The sequence below is a fragment of the Nuphar pumila genome, chromosome 14, assembly GCF_984573655.1.
Source record: "Nuphar pumila chromosome 14, dmNupPumi1.hap1.1, whole genome shotgun sequence".
Classification (NCBI taxonomy): Eukaryota; Viridiplantae; Streptophyta; class Magnoliopsida; order Nymphaeales; family Nymphaeaceae; genus Nuphar; species Nuphar pumila.
The window spans coordinates 19,311,784-19,325,343 of record NC_143262.1 but is presented as its reverse complement, the minus strand read 5'-3'; the positions used below and the strand labels follow the sequence as shown (position 1 = coordinate 19,325,343).

Here is a 13,560-nt window from a genome sequence, read left to right as displayed (position 1 = left end):
TATCACGCATGTATTCAACGACATCAAACGCGTCTATGACTGAGGCTGGGAGACTGGACACAGGTGCTAGATCTATAATATGGGGTGGGTGACCGACCATAAACCACTTGAAAAGGAGACTTGCCCGTAGACCGGTTGATGGAACTATTATATGCGAACTCGGCTTGCAGCAAGACTAGGTTTCATGTTTTGACATTCTCCCCAACTAGACTCCTTAGCAAGTTTCCTAGGGTGCGGTTCACGACTTCGATTTGGCCATCGGTTTGTGGGTGGTATGCACTGCTAAACTGGAGCTTGGTTTTCAATAAGGCCCATAACGATTTCCAAAAATGACTCATAAAGTGCGTGTCACGATCTGAGGTGATCGTATGGGGCAACCCATGAAAGCGGGTCACGTCCTTGAAGTAGTACGAGGCTACTAACGAGGCGTCGGTGGTTCGCTTACACGGGACAAAGATAGCCATCTTGGAAAATCGGTCAACCACAACTAGGATGGAATCAAAACGATGCGAAGTTCTGAGAAGACCCACAATAAAATCCATGGAAACATGTTCCCAAGGCCGCTCAAGGATGGGCAATGGAGTATACAAACCACTATTCTGACGTCGACCCTTGGACACTTGACACACTTGACAACTTTGAACAAACTTGACAACATCTTTGCGTATTTTGGGCTAAAAGTATCGTTCATCTAACAATGCGAACATCTTATCATGTCCAAAATGCCCAGCTAATCCCCCTTCATGTAACTCGGAAATCAATTGTAGCCTAAGAGAGAATGCTGGCACACATAACTTATTACCTTGAAAGAGGTAACCGTTGTTTATACTAAACCGTGAGTCGGCCGTGCTATCAGAGGAGAGGCACCCTTCCCAGACTTGCTGAAAATCGGGGTTCGTCGGGTACAACTCCTTGCACTGCTCAAACCCAATGACTTGCACGGACATAGTCATCAAAAGGTTATTCTTTCTGCTAAGTGCGTCAGCTACCTTGTTCAGAGTACCTGATTGATGGCGAATAGTGAATGTGTACTCTTGCAAGAAGCTGACCCACTTGGCATGTCTAGCACTCAACTTCTTTTGACTATTCAAATACTTTAATGCCTCATGATCCGTGTCCAAGACGAACTCCTTATAAATGAGATAATGCCTCCTATAACGAAGGGCTTGTACAACAACATAGAACTCGACATCATAAGTGAAGTACTGGCACCTTGCCTGAGTCAGCTTTTCACTAAAGAATGCAATGGGTCTGCGGTTCTGACTCAAGACAACATCAATCCCTACTTTAGAGGCGTCGCACTCAACCTCAAAGACTGCGTTAAAATCAGGAAGGGCTAGGATGGGGGCACTAGTCATTTTCTTTTTGATGAGCGTGAAGGCTTTTCCCGCAACAGACGTCCAATGAAAACTAGTACCCTTTAGGCATTCCGTGATAGGGGCCATGAGGGTGCTAAAGTTTCTCACAAAACGACGGTAGAAAGTGGCTAACCCATGGAAACTACGGATTTCTCCTATAGTCCTTGGGGTAGGCCATTCTACAATCGCACGGACTTTGACGGGATCTGCCTTCACCCCATCAGACGACACAATAAAACCCAAAAAGACCACACTTGACTTCATAAACTCATACTTTTTGGCATTGACATACAACTTCTCCCTCCTTAAAATCTCTAAGACCTGACGCAAATGACTCAAATGATCAGACAAAGATGTGTTATAAATCAAAATGTCATCAAAATATACAACGACAAACTTCCTTATACAAGGGCACAATACTTGGGTCATCATGTTCATGAAAGTACTCGGGGCATTTGATAACCCAAATGGCATGACTAACCACCCATACAATCCATCACGTGTCTTGAATACCGTCTTCCACTCATCTCCCTCCCGGATACGGATTTGGTGGTACCCACTTTTTAAATCAATTTTGGAGAAAATAGAGGCACCGACCAATATATCAAACATATCATCTAACTGAGGAATGGGAAAACGGTATTTGACAATGATGTGATTGATTACTCTATTGTCGACACACATACGCATGAACCCATCTTTCTCAAGAGTGAGCAAGGCGGGTACTGCGCAAGGGCTCACACTTTCACGAATAAAACCCTTTTGCAGTAACTCATGAACCTACCTCAACAACTCGGCATGCTCGAAGGGGTTCATGCGATACGCGGGGAGGTTAGGTAGACTCGACCCCAGGACAAAATTAATGGCATGTTGCACCACCCTCATCGAAGGTAGACCATCAGAAAGGTCGTCTGGCATAATGTCGCGAAACTCCTCAACAAGGGCACGATGTCCATGGGAATGGGCAACGACGTACTCATCGACGACTTAGCCACCAGGGCATAACAATAACCATCCTCCCGACAATGGCTCAAGAAAGACCGATAAGATAGGCCCGCGAGCCGGGAAACTCGCTCAGGCTTATCCACAGTGGAAAAACTGGTCTCCTTGATAGGGAGAAGGACTATTTTATGACCATTAAAAATAAAGGAGTACGTGTTTCTACGACCATCGTGAATGGTCTTGCGATCAAACTGCCAGGGAAGTCTCAAAAGAATGTGACACACACTCATAGGGGCTACATCATACCACACCTCATCGTGGTAATGCTCCCCTGTGGAGAACCGAACTAAACAATGTTGTGTGATAGGAACCTCGTTTCCTCTTTTGAACCATGTCATCTTGTATGGTTGGGACAATTTCTCCGTTTTTAGGTTCAAGGTGGACACGACACTCTCGAACACCATATTCTCACACGCCCCAGTATCAATTATAACATCACATGCATGCCCCTCACAGTTGCACCGGGTTCTAAAAATGTTATTCCGCAACCATTTTGCAGGGGTCGACTCTCAGGGTGCGGTCAAAACATAATGGATAGATAATAAATTTTCGACATTGTCGTCGAACTCTACGACTTCCCTCTCGTCATCTCCTTCAACCAACAACTCACCCTCACTCTCACTATCAGACACTGACTCAACAATACCCTCAACGAAATGGGTGTTCTTGCTCACGGTGAGGTACTTGGATGCGACATGACCTAACTCCCGACACCTAAAACAACGAATGGTACACTCACTAGGCTTGGCCTTGGATCTGGTATGGTACGCGGGTCCAAACTGGTCGGGTTTGCTAGGATCTACTCTAGGGGTGGACTTTGAGTCTTCCTTCCTAGGGAAGCTCGCTCCCCTGGTTGGGAAACTCGACTTGGGTCGACTGGACCGATCACTACGGGAGGTCTTATATTCTTGTCTCCTTTTCAATTTTTCCTCCACATTCATGGCATAACTGCTTGCCTGATCCAATGACTCGACTGTGACATAACTGAAATCATCAGAAATAGCAGGACAGAGACCAAAAATATACCTCGTGACCTGCTGGCGGGCGATCTCCTCGATCTGCACTCGCAGGGATAGATGATGAAACTCAACAGTGTACTCCGCCACAATACGAATGCCTTGATACAGGGTCAGGTACTCCTTGTAGGCTCGCTCGGCGTGGTTTGAAGGCACGAACTTTGACTGTATCAATCTTTGCATCTCCTCCCATGTCTGTATGCGCTCTAGTCCATGTCGCTCCCTCGACCTCTGCAATTTGACCCACCATGTCTGTGCTAGGCCTCTCAACCGAGTGGACGCTAGAGAGACACGGCGGTGCTCAACTACAGTGTGGTAGTCGAAGAAAAGTTGTATGGTATAAGCCCAGTCAAAGAACTGGGCCACATCGAATCAGCATGCGAACTCCAAAAGGTCTAGCTTCACCCCGTAGATGAAGGGGTGTTCTGGTGCTCTCTGCTGACGAGTTTTCACCATTCCTGCAGGATACTCATTCCAGAAAGCGTTGTCATCCAATACTGCTTCATCACCCTCTTCGCGGTACTGCTCGCCTGGATGCTGGTGCTGACAAACTCCAACGACGTGTGGTCGGCGCTCAGGTCGCGCCGGTCCCTGCTGAATCTGTATGGCGGCTGCTGAAAACTGCCCCGGTCTGGCTCGCCCGGGGGTGGGAACCATCTGTGGCCGGCGTTGTGGCACCGGTATGACTGGATGCCCTACTAAAGGTGGAAGGGTTGCTCGGGTTATGGGTTCTGGGTTGGTGGGAAATGGATAATGTGGGTTCAGGTTATGGGTCGGGTTAGGATAGGGGTAATGTGTTGGGTATGGTACCAGGTTCTGGATCGGGGACGGGTTAATGGATTGGGTTTGGTACGAGTATTGGGTTTAGTTGGTGTAGTATTGGGATGATTCACCCGATTGGATCTAGATCGGGTCAAGTCCTAAACTATTCGTCGGACCCAGAACGGGATAGGTGGGATCATGGATCGAGTTGTGGTGTGAGAAGGCCTAGTTTGAACTCGATCCTTGATCCGTAACAAGATGGGTCTGGTTTTGACTCGGCTCAAATTCAAACTGGAGCTCCGTCTAGGTCTTATATGAGTTTAGGTCGGTATTGGTTCTATTTTGGGGCTCAAAAGTAGTGGGTTGGATCTGATTCGGGGCGAACCGCGAACCGAACCCATCTGAATAGGTCGAGTAGGGGGGTTCGAGACTCGGACCCGCTCCCTGGGACCCAAAGGATGGTCCCCGAGACTCGGATCGGGGTCCCGTTGTCACAAAGTTTGGTCCGGACCCTATCGGGTTCGGACCCATCCACACAGACCCATTACCCCCTGCACGCTGGTGGGATGTTGCAGCACTCCCACGTGTAGGCTCGGGAAAGTGGGTCTGATCAGCCCCTGCTCAGGCTGACGCTGCTGTGCCAGCAGCCTGACCAAGGGCCACGCTCGGGCCCGACAGACCGCGCCTGGCCTACGAACTCGTGATCGCGGTTCGCGGTTGGGCCTGCGCATGCAGGTAGGGGTGACAATCGGGTCGGGTCGGCGGGTTAGCATACCTCAACACAAACCCGACCTGTTTATTAAACGGGTCGGTTGTGGCAAACATGAACCTGACCCATTTATTAAACGGGTAACCCGACACGACACGGTTAACCCGTTTAATAAACGGGTCGGGTCAGGTAAACGGGTTGGCAGGTTAGCGGGCGGGTTGGTGGGTCAGGTTCGGGTAAATGGGTTGGCAGGTTGGGTTCGAGTAAACGGGTTGGCGGGTGGGTCGGGGTCAGGTAAACAGGTTGGCAGGTTGGGTTCGAGTAAACGGGTTGGCAGGCGGGTCGGGGTCAGGTAAACAGGTTGGCAGGTGGGTTGGCGGGTCGGGTTCGGGTAAACGGGTTGACCCGCCCGCCTAACCCGTTTATTAAACGGGTTGGCGGGTTGACATACCCCTAACACGAACCCGATCCGTTTAATAAACGGGTTAGGCGGGTCGACCCGTTTACGACACAAACCCGTTTAAGCCAAACCCAAACCTAGCTAAGGAGCGGGTTGGCGGGTCGTGTCAGATTTTGCCACCCCTACATGCAGGCCAGCGTTGGAGGGGCCGTCAGCGACCATTTGGGTCGGCTGAATGATGCCACTAGCTGGATCTACAGCGACACCCATGACGGTGTTCGAAAAAGGTACCGGTTGTGAAGAATGGATGCGACTCGCATCCTTGTGCAAGGTCACCCCGATGCCCTCACATCGCGCAGCACGTTTAAGGTTTAGTTGGGCTGGATCGATGGATGTGGCATCTGCAGGATTGACTGCACCCTCGCCTAATTGGTTCACTTGCATTGTGTGTGCTTCTACCGGTGATTCAAGAACGCCAATCCGTTCCTCGATCCCATCCATGCGTTTCGACATGCCGGCTACATCTTTGCCTACGCATAGCAGATTTTCTTGGATATCGGTCATCATATCTATCATTCGCATCATCGAATCTTCGTTGCCGGTTTTTGCCTGCTCGTTTCTACTTGTAGGATCATTCCTCGCTTCTTGTGACATGCCGTTGACGATAGAGGAAGGTTGGTGCTTTGATACCACTTTGATGCAGCGTGGAGGATCGTGTTACACGTGACGCAACGAAGATCACCATAGAATGAACGGTGGCTGCTTTATTTTCAATAACAATTCAATCGAACTGTGAAATGAAATAACAAGTAGGAAACGAAAAACAGTAAACAAAGGACTAAAGAGAGGCTGATGCCGACTGTGCGTCAAAGGAAAACTCAGAATAAGAAAAAAAATCAATCTTCTCTCCCCCACGTAACCCTAAAACAGGGCATTAATAGGGCGTGACTGGATCTGGGTCTTAGGTCCAGTCCTTGGACCCGAGGCAACTCGTCGCTGCTAATGGATCGATGCGTTGTCAATGTGCAGTGTTGCTTTCAACCTTTGCTTGCCTTGAGTAAGGGCGCAGGGGCACCACGTCCTTGCATCGAGGCACCGAACTCGCGATCGGATCCATTATCTGGGTTTGATCGTCCATCCCATTGGTGCTGAGATCCTTGGACACGTCCGGGTCACTTTGTGTAGACCGGACCCCGTCCTGCTCTGCATCAATATATTATCTTAAGGTAATCCCACGCATCATTGTCGTCGTGTTCAAATTTGGTTAGGCTTGAACACTTCTTTATGTCAATACTTGATATGAGCCAAGACATGATTTTGGCATATCTCATTCTCCATTCTTTCCACTTTTTTTCATACGTGGAAATAACTTTAACTTTTTCTACCTCCGAGAGAGGTATTTATTTTTCTCCTTCTTCTTTGGTGAGAATTAGTTTAGGTTCCCCATCGGTTCCATCCACTAATCACCATAATCACTTTCCTCATAAAAGGTGTTTCATGATTGAAGCCCATGTTACATAATTTGAATCATTGAGTTTTATGGGCTTAATGGTGACATTATCATTGTCATCCATTTTACAAACTTGTGAACGGGAAGAAAAGGGAGAGAAAAAGAGACAAAACTTAAAATAAGTAAAGAAGATGATTACCACAAATTAGTGAAAAATGAGTAGTCCTCCAAGCTTCCAAGTCTTCACACGACCACTCCTTCAAAGAGACTTCACTCTTTTGAAAGAAACTTGAATGGCACACTTCCCAATGCACAAAAAAACAAAACTTTTGATTGGCTCTGATACCATGTAAGAAAATGTAACCCACAACCAAAATATCTCTCAAGAAATGCTCACAAAGAGATTACAAGAACCATAAGGGTTCATAAAGAGAGCTCAAGCACAAGAACCTCTGGGGTTCATACACAATACCCGAAAAAGGATATACAAAATGAATAGGAAAAATAAACTTCATTGATTTGAGATAAAATCCCACACACTTGAATGCATTATTACAAGGGGACAATACCCCATATGTATAGAGGAAGAGGAAGGAGCCATCAAGGGAGTCGTTGGACTCCCAACGGCTCTAAAATAGAGCCGTTGGGAGTCCAACGACTCTCTCAAAAAATGCTTTTTGACTTTAGTCAAAAAGTCCTTTTTGACTAGTCAAAAAGGAGATGGCTAAAAAAGGTCCAAAATCTAAACTAAAACCTAAATTCTAATTAAATCCTAACTAAGGCTAAATAAAGCTAGTTAAGGGAAAAGAAAAGAAAAAAGATTACATATGAGATTACATATTTTAACAAGTGGCAGTGGTAGTGGCAGTGGCAATGGTGGTGATGGTGGTCTTTGGTGTTGAAAAATGGGAAGTGGTGGGGGCAATGGTGGTGAAGAAGGAATAGTCGTAGTAGTGGTGGTGATGAAGGGGTGTGGTGCAATGGAGAAGGTAAATAAAAATAGGTCTCTCTTGTCTTTTAAAAAGGGAGCAATTTATATTTTTATTTAACAAAACTTGTTTCAGAAAAGTAGAACTTTCAAACACGACAAGTTAATATTTAAAATAAATATAAAAGCAAGAAACCATTTATAGATACAAATGGAGAGTTAGAGATAACAACTATTATACTGTCTGAGACATCATTTGTTTACCTATGGATGTCAGAACACCAAATATGACTATTTTCAGCAACCCAGGGATGGCAAATGCTAGCTATATACATAGGGAAATCTTTGCTGCTTCTCTAGCAAAGAGATGTAGTAAATGGTGAATGAACTAAAAAGAGACCTTCCTCCTAGGAAGTCCAATTATTCAATTTCTGATTCAAATCTGATTAGAACACAGTGGTTCCACAACCAGAGATTCATGCCATCTTAAATGTGCATGTTAAACTATTGCCACCAAGAGCATCGATCAACATTCAAGAGTATCTAGGTTAGCAAATGCCGATAAGAAGCAACTGAAAAATATAGGATTTTAGGTTTGAGAGTATGGTTTACAAAGTATGGGAAGTTGACTATGAACAGAACATAATAGTGAGACATGCTTTGAACTACGAATCAAATTCTTCAAAGGCTCAGAAACAAGAACTATGTTCAACTATAAGGAACCAATTTCTAAAGCCATATTTGTTAAATAGCATGACCTATCTATGGCAGTTCAGCTTTGTTCAAGCCAATCACTTCTGCCACACCAAAGGAGAGAGGTAGCAATCTTGGTATACCAAGTCACACAGCATCGGCCACAACACTACAATTTATCATCCACTAGAAAGGAACAGTTCAGACAATCCTTCGGTTTCAAAATAAAGATATTGTCTGCTCCAAATTTGATGATAATGTCAAACCTAAACTGTTACTAGCTTCTAGTATGGCATGACCAGCAATGCATCTATGGAAGAAAATACTCATTATGGTAATATAGGTTCATCAATGTCAAGCACCTTTGCAACTTATGATACATAAGTGCAAAAGAAATTTATCAAAATGCTTACAGCCCTGAAACCAGAGCGGACAAATCATTAAAGGTCATCAATTTAGAATTGGTCACTGTTGGTCACTAAACCCATGAAAAGGACGATCTGAGCTTGAAAAGCTATGGTACCCAGACACTATATTTTGCCCTACGTACCCATGTCGACACCCAGACACGTCATTTTACCCTCCGTACATACAAGTTTGTATTCAATTTATAATTGATAATTAGATTTTCAGTTTATAACTTCAAATTTTCAGTATATAATATATATTTTAAATATTGAAAGGAAACAAGACCCTCCAAAATGTATTCACCAAAACAACAAGGTGGACACACAAAGAGTTCCACCAAAACACCAAAAGAACACTTGCAGGCCACAAATGGGCTCACACACAAACACCCACTAAAGGGGCAAACACAAGGAATAAAAATAATATTTTATTTATCAAGGCCATGCAAGAAGAATACATTTGACAGGGGGTTTCACCCCTATTTATACACACACAAAAGAGCTCCTGAGCCCCTAAGAGAGACGTTGGGAGAGGTCCCAACGGCTCTAATAGCGCCATTGGGCTCTCTCCAATGCCTCTCTAGCTAAAGGTAGCTGAAAAGTAAAAAAAAAAAAGGACAAACCTAGTTACTATTTACTAGTTAGGTACTAACCTAACATATATATATTTTACATGTATATACATTTACATTTTTAACAGATATATCATATATATTTAGATTATGTTTAGTTTATTTTGAATTTATGTGATATATATATATATAGCAGTGTCCCCGTACCGTACCCACATTTTTTTGAATTGTCATGTTGTACCCTCTGTACCCGTACCCGCACCCGCATCCAGATGACATAGTTGAAAAGGAACAAACAAATTTGTCAAGCTGATAACGAGCAAGAAGCCAGCCATAAGAGTGGAGGAATAATGGAAAATGTGACAGAAATTGCATGGGTATCTTTGACCAAAGGGACGCAGGCCATTGGGTTATCTAATATAAGTTCATGAGAAATAAAAGGCATCAGGTTCGGATCTGTCTGCAATGTTGAATGAAACTTTGTGCTTTTCGGTTTAATATTTAAGATACTCAGATGTGTAAACTCTATAAGATGAACAGGGTCAATTTATTTTGCTTCTCCAGCCTGCATCAGGGAAAATTACAAGCAAACTGAACAAAAGCAATCCATGGTACAAGCTGATACAGACAAAGTTGAGCATATCCAAGCAAGAAAGTTTTTATTTAAACTCATCTATGCTCAGTCCTTAAATTGCAAAAAAATAATATATTAGGTAGGCAAGATGACCACAGAGAAACAAACATAGACATAGATGTCATCACACAGAGTTCAGAACTATTTCCAGTTACCAGTGTTCCATCTAATAACATTAGCATATGATAGCTAATCTTTTAGCTCTCCACTCTACAACTTATAAAGCAAACTAATATTAAGCCTGACTTAGATTGGATGAAATTGGCTCTATCAATTCTCCTGCTAGTAGTCTAATGCTTCTATAAGATGCCTTTTGAGGGTTAAAAATAGCGAGATCATATATTCATAGTCAGATACAAACATGGAAATATGTGCTTCACAACTCAAGCATCTTTTGCACTATGATGATGGCTTAGTCTCTTGGAAGTTATCTATCACACAAACTCAATCTAATTTTTGTTATTGATATTGAAAATGTACTGAAATGTCTACAAATACACAACAGTTTCTCAAATAACATGATCTAGATCAGAAGAAAATTAAGAAATACATGATTGTATGCATCAAAATGTGTTTATTTTGAACTTTAAAATAAGAACCAATTTGGCCAAAATCCATAGATAATTCAAGATGGGTATATGAAAAGGAAAAAGATAATGAAATTGGTTTTAGAGTAAGCTTAAGAACAGACATCTTTCCTGATTGTAAACAACAACAAGGTGAATTTTTTCAGTGCCTGGAACCTCACAGAGATTTACAACTTCTTGTCTTCACGTGAACATTCTGTAGAATGGTAGGTGGTGCTCAATTTTTATTACATAACTCTTAGTCAATCACACATCCACTTGGAATTCGATCACCATGAACACAGGATAAAAATCTGTAGCTCTCCTTTTTTTTCTAGGCAATAAGAATCTAAATCATCCAACTAGCCAGAAGATATGAGTCAGTTGCACAACTCTTAAATTTGGAGAATCAATGAACCAGGAAAATAACTGAAAGTTTTGAAACTGCATGCAACATTTTTCAGTGTTTTAAGTTCAATTATGACACAAAGATCAACCCACAATGTTTAGTGCACACGCTGAACCAGAAAAACAGTTCTCAATTTCCTCTATACTTCAATTTCCATGTCTTAAGAAATGGAAACTGAAATAACGGAGTTGAAAGCTCTGCAATATAAATATTATGATCAGATCCATGGCTCATCTTTTTTATTTTTTTCTTCTTTTAAATTACTATGACACATATTCCTAGGATATGCTAACATTAAGTATGGAAGCAATCACATAAAAATATATAAAACATATAATACAATTACACACAGCCACACCATACCCACCTATACATAAGTCTTTCAATAAAGTCCTCCTCCTTCATCCGCAAGAGAGAATGCCGTGTTTCATCGCCCAACGCAGACCAGAAATCCGTGAGAGTGTCACAGGAAAGCCTGGCTGTATGCAAAGCACAAGTTTCCCTCGTCCCATGTCCTCTCCCATAGTTTATCATCCCTTGGCTTATCCAACCTCGGCCTCCACCCCCACAAGCATCAGGATAAAGCAATTCCCTCTCATGCTCTCTTGCTTGTGCACTATCAAATACCTGAGAACCAGAAGATTGATTCATAATAACTTAATCCAAGGGAATAAAAGGGGAAGCAAAACCAATCTGATCAATCTTCATTGTATGAGTATTTCACATACATTTTTAAGTGTATCAAGCGATGTTCCATCTAGAAAGCAATCCAACAGAGTCAACATCCCATCTCTGGTAGCAGCCAAGCCTCCCCATGGATGAACTAATGGGTCATGGGCATCATCGTGGCAGTGCACATATGCTGTTTTCAATCCATTGCTATTCTGGTGTCTACAGCTTGCAGACTTGCTCGTGAAATTCCCTCCTCCATTCTCCTGTTGTAACGACTTTCCGTACACGACAATCTGTGAAAATCCTTCAAGCAGCAGCCCATTGCAACGAGAACAGTAGAGATTCTTCCGAGCCTGCTCAAAGAGTGTCTGTTTGTCGATTCTCAACAGTTCATGCCGTGCCCCAGGTGAGAGCTCACTCCAGAACTAATTCAAAGAAACCATGTATGTAAGCAATTACTGTTAACTATCAAATTGAATGAGTCTAATGGTGTGCTGAGCTAAATGATACACCGCGACTCCAATTTAGAAAGTGAAGAAAGGAATGAATGCGATAAAAAATGTGGCAATAAAACAACAATCTTGTAGTGTTTAACGATTGATTAAGCTAATTTCACTCCACAAAACACTGCATGCCAAACTCGAAAGAAATTAATCGGGAAATCTGTTCCCAGACTAACAATTCTAATGAGACTGGTTATTGGATAAGCTACTTTGCTCTAAAGCTCTAACATAAAATTTGATAAACAAAAACAGTCTTAAGCAGATTGTCGCAGATCAATGACCCCAAGGAGATCACTGAAATCATCAATAAATACCTAAATTCACTAAAAAAATCAAAGCTTTTCATCAAATCGGACGTAAATATCCCTAAAAGTGATTTCTTTTACTGTTTTTAGGATTATAAATCACAGAAAACCGAAAATGATTAATCAAAAATTCCATCGCCTAATCAGAAATCTCTGTACGCATGTAAGCACTAATCCATACCTAACACGCGATTCAACAGATTGATTCCAATCGAAATTCAAATCGATTCCGCATCCGAGAACACAATCAAACCAATAACAGCCATTCGATTTCATTAACATGTACAAAAGAGGAGCTAAAAATAATAATAAAGAACGAAAGAGGCGAAATAAGAGAGAGAGAGAGAGAGCTATGTTGCTCTTGCTTTTTGTTCACCTTCTGGAGTTGATCGTAGGAGACGTCGTCTCCAAGCTTCGACCAGAGGCCATTGGACGGCCTCGATCCGGATACACTCGAAGAATTACCGAGCTGAGCATTCTTCTGCGAAATTCCAGGCATCTTTCAATCGATCGGGAGCGCTTCCATCCCCTCCAGATGAACCCCGCCACGATCCAGATAGATCGCTTTCGTACGATCTCGCCGAAAAAGGATTTGATCGGACGGCCAGGATTTGCAGGTTACAGATCGGAAAGTTGACGATAGAGATCTATGAAGAAGAAGAAGGAAGCGAAGGAGGAATTTAGGAGAGGGGGTCTTCGTCTTATATTTGGGTAGATGATGGTGATGATGATGATGATGTATGCGTGTCATGTTTATGTTTATGGGAAGACGGGAACGGGTCGGGTTTGGTTCGGACCCAGGTGAAACCAAAATTAGACTTGATTTGAGATATACCGAGTCCGAGCTCAGGTTTAATTGGACTCGTCATAAGAGAAACCATACCCGGATTCTATAAGGATTTCATGAACCAGACCTGGACTATATCAGGTAAAATAACATGTTTTTATCCTTTTTACATTGAAAATTGTGGATCTTAATCAGAACTTGGGTCGGGCCTGGCCTGGTATGAAATTTCACGAACAATACTCAGCTTCACATATTATTCGGACCCTTCAGGTCTGACCCACATTTTAATTGGACCTTTTTGTTTATCACCAAACCCTGGCCCTATAAGGTATGGTATGGGTCAAACCCGACCCATTGACCCCTTAGTGACAATGCTGATTTTTTTTT

At 43.0% G+C, this 13,560-nt stretch overlaps 1 protein-coding gene across 1 annotated transcript in view; it reads right to left on the bottom strand.

The window, feature by feature from the left end:
- LOC149816564 (uncharacterized) overlaps positions 1 to 13,065 on the bottom strand; it is a 57,062-nt gene extending 43,997 nt beyond the window's left edge. The window contains exons 1-3 of the mRNA XM_089987570.1: positions 12,763 to 13,065; positions 11,635 to 12,003; positions 11,274 to 11,533 (exon numbers count right to left, since the gene is read on the bottom strand). Coding sequence (XP_089843696.1) covers positions 11,274 to 11,533; positions 11,635 to 12,003; positions 12,763 to 12,885 — 752 coding nt within the window. The 5' untranslated portion in view covers positions 12,886 to 13,065. The remainder of the gene's footprint in view (positions 1 to 11,273; positions 11,534 to 11,634; positions 12,004 to 12,762) is intronic.
- Positions 13,066 to 13,560: the final 495 nt, after the last annotated feature.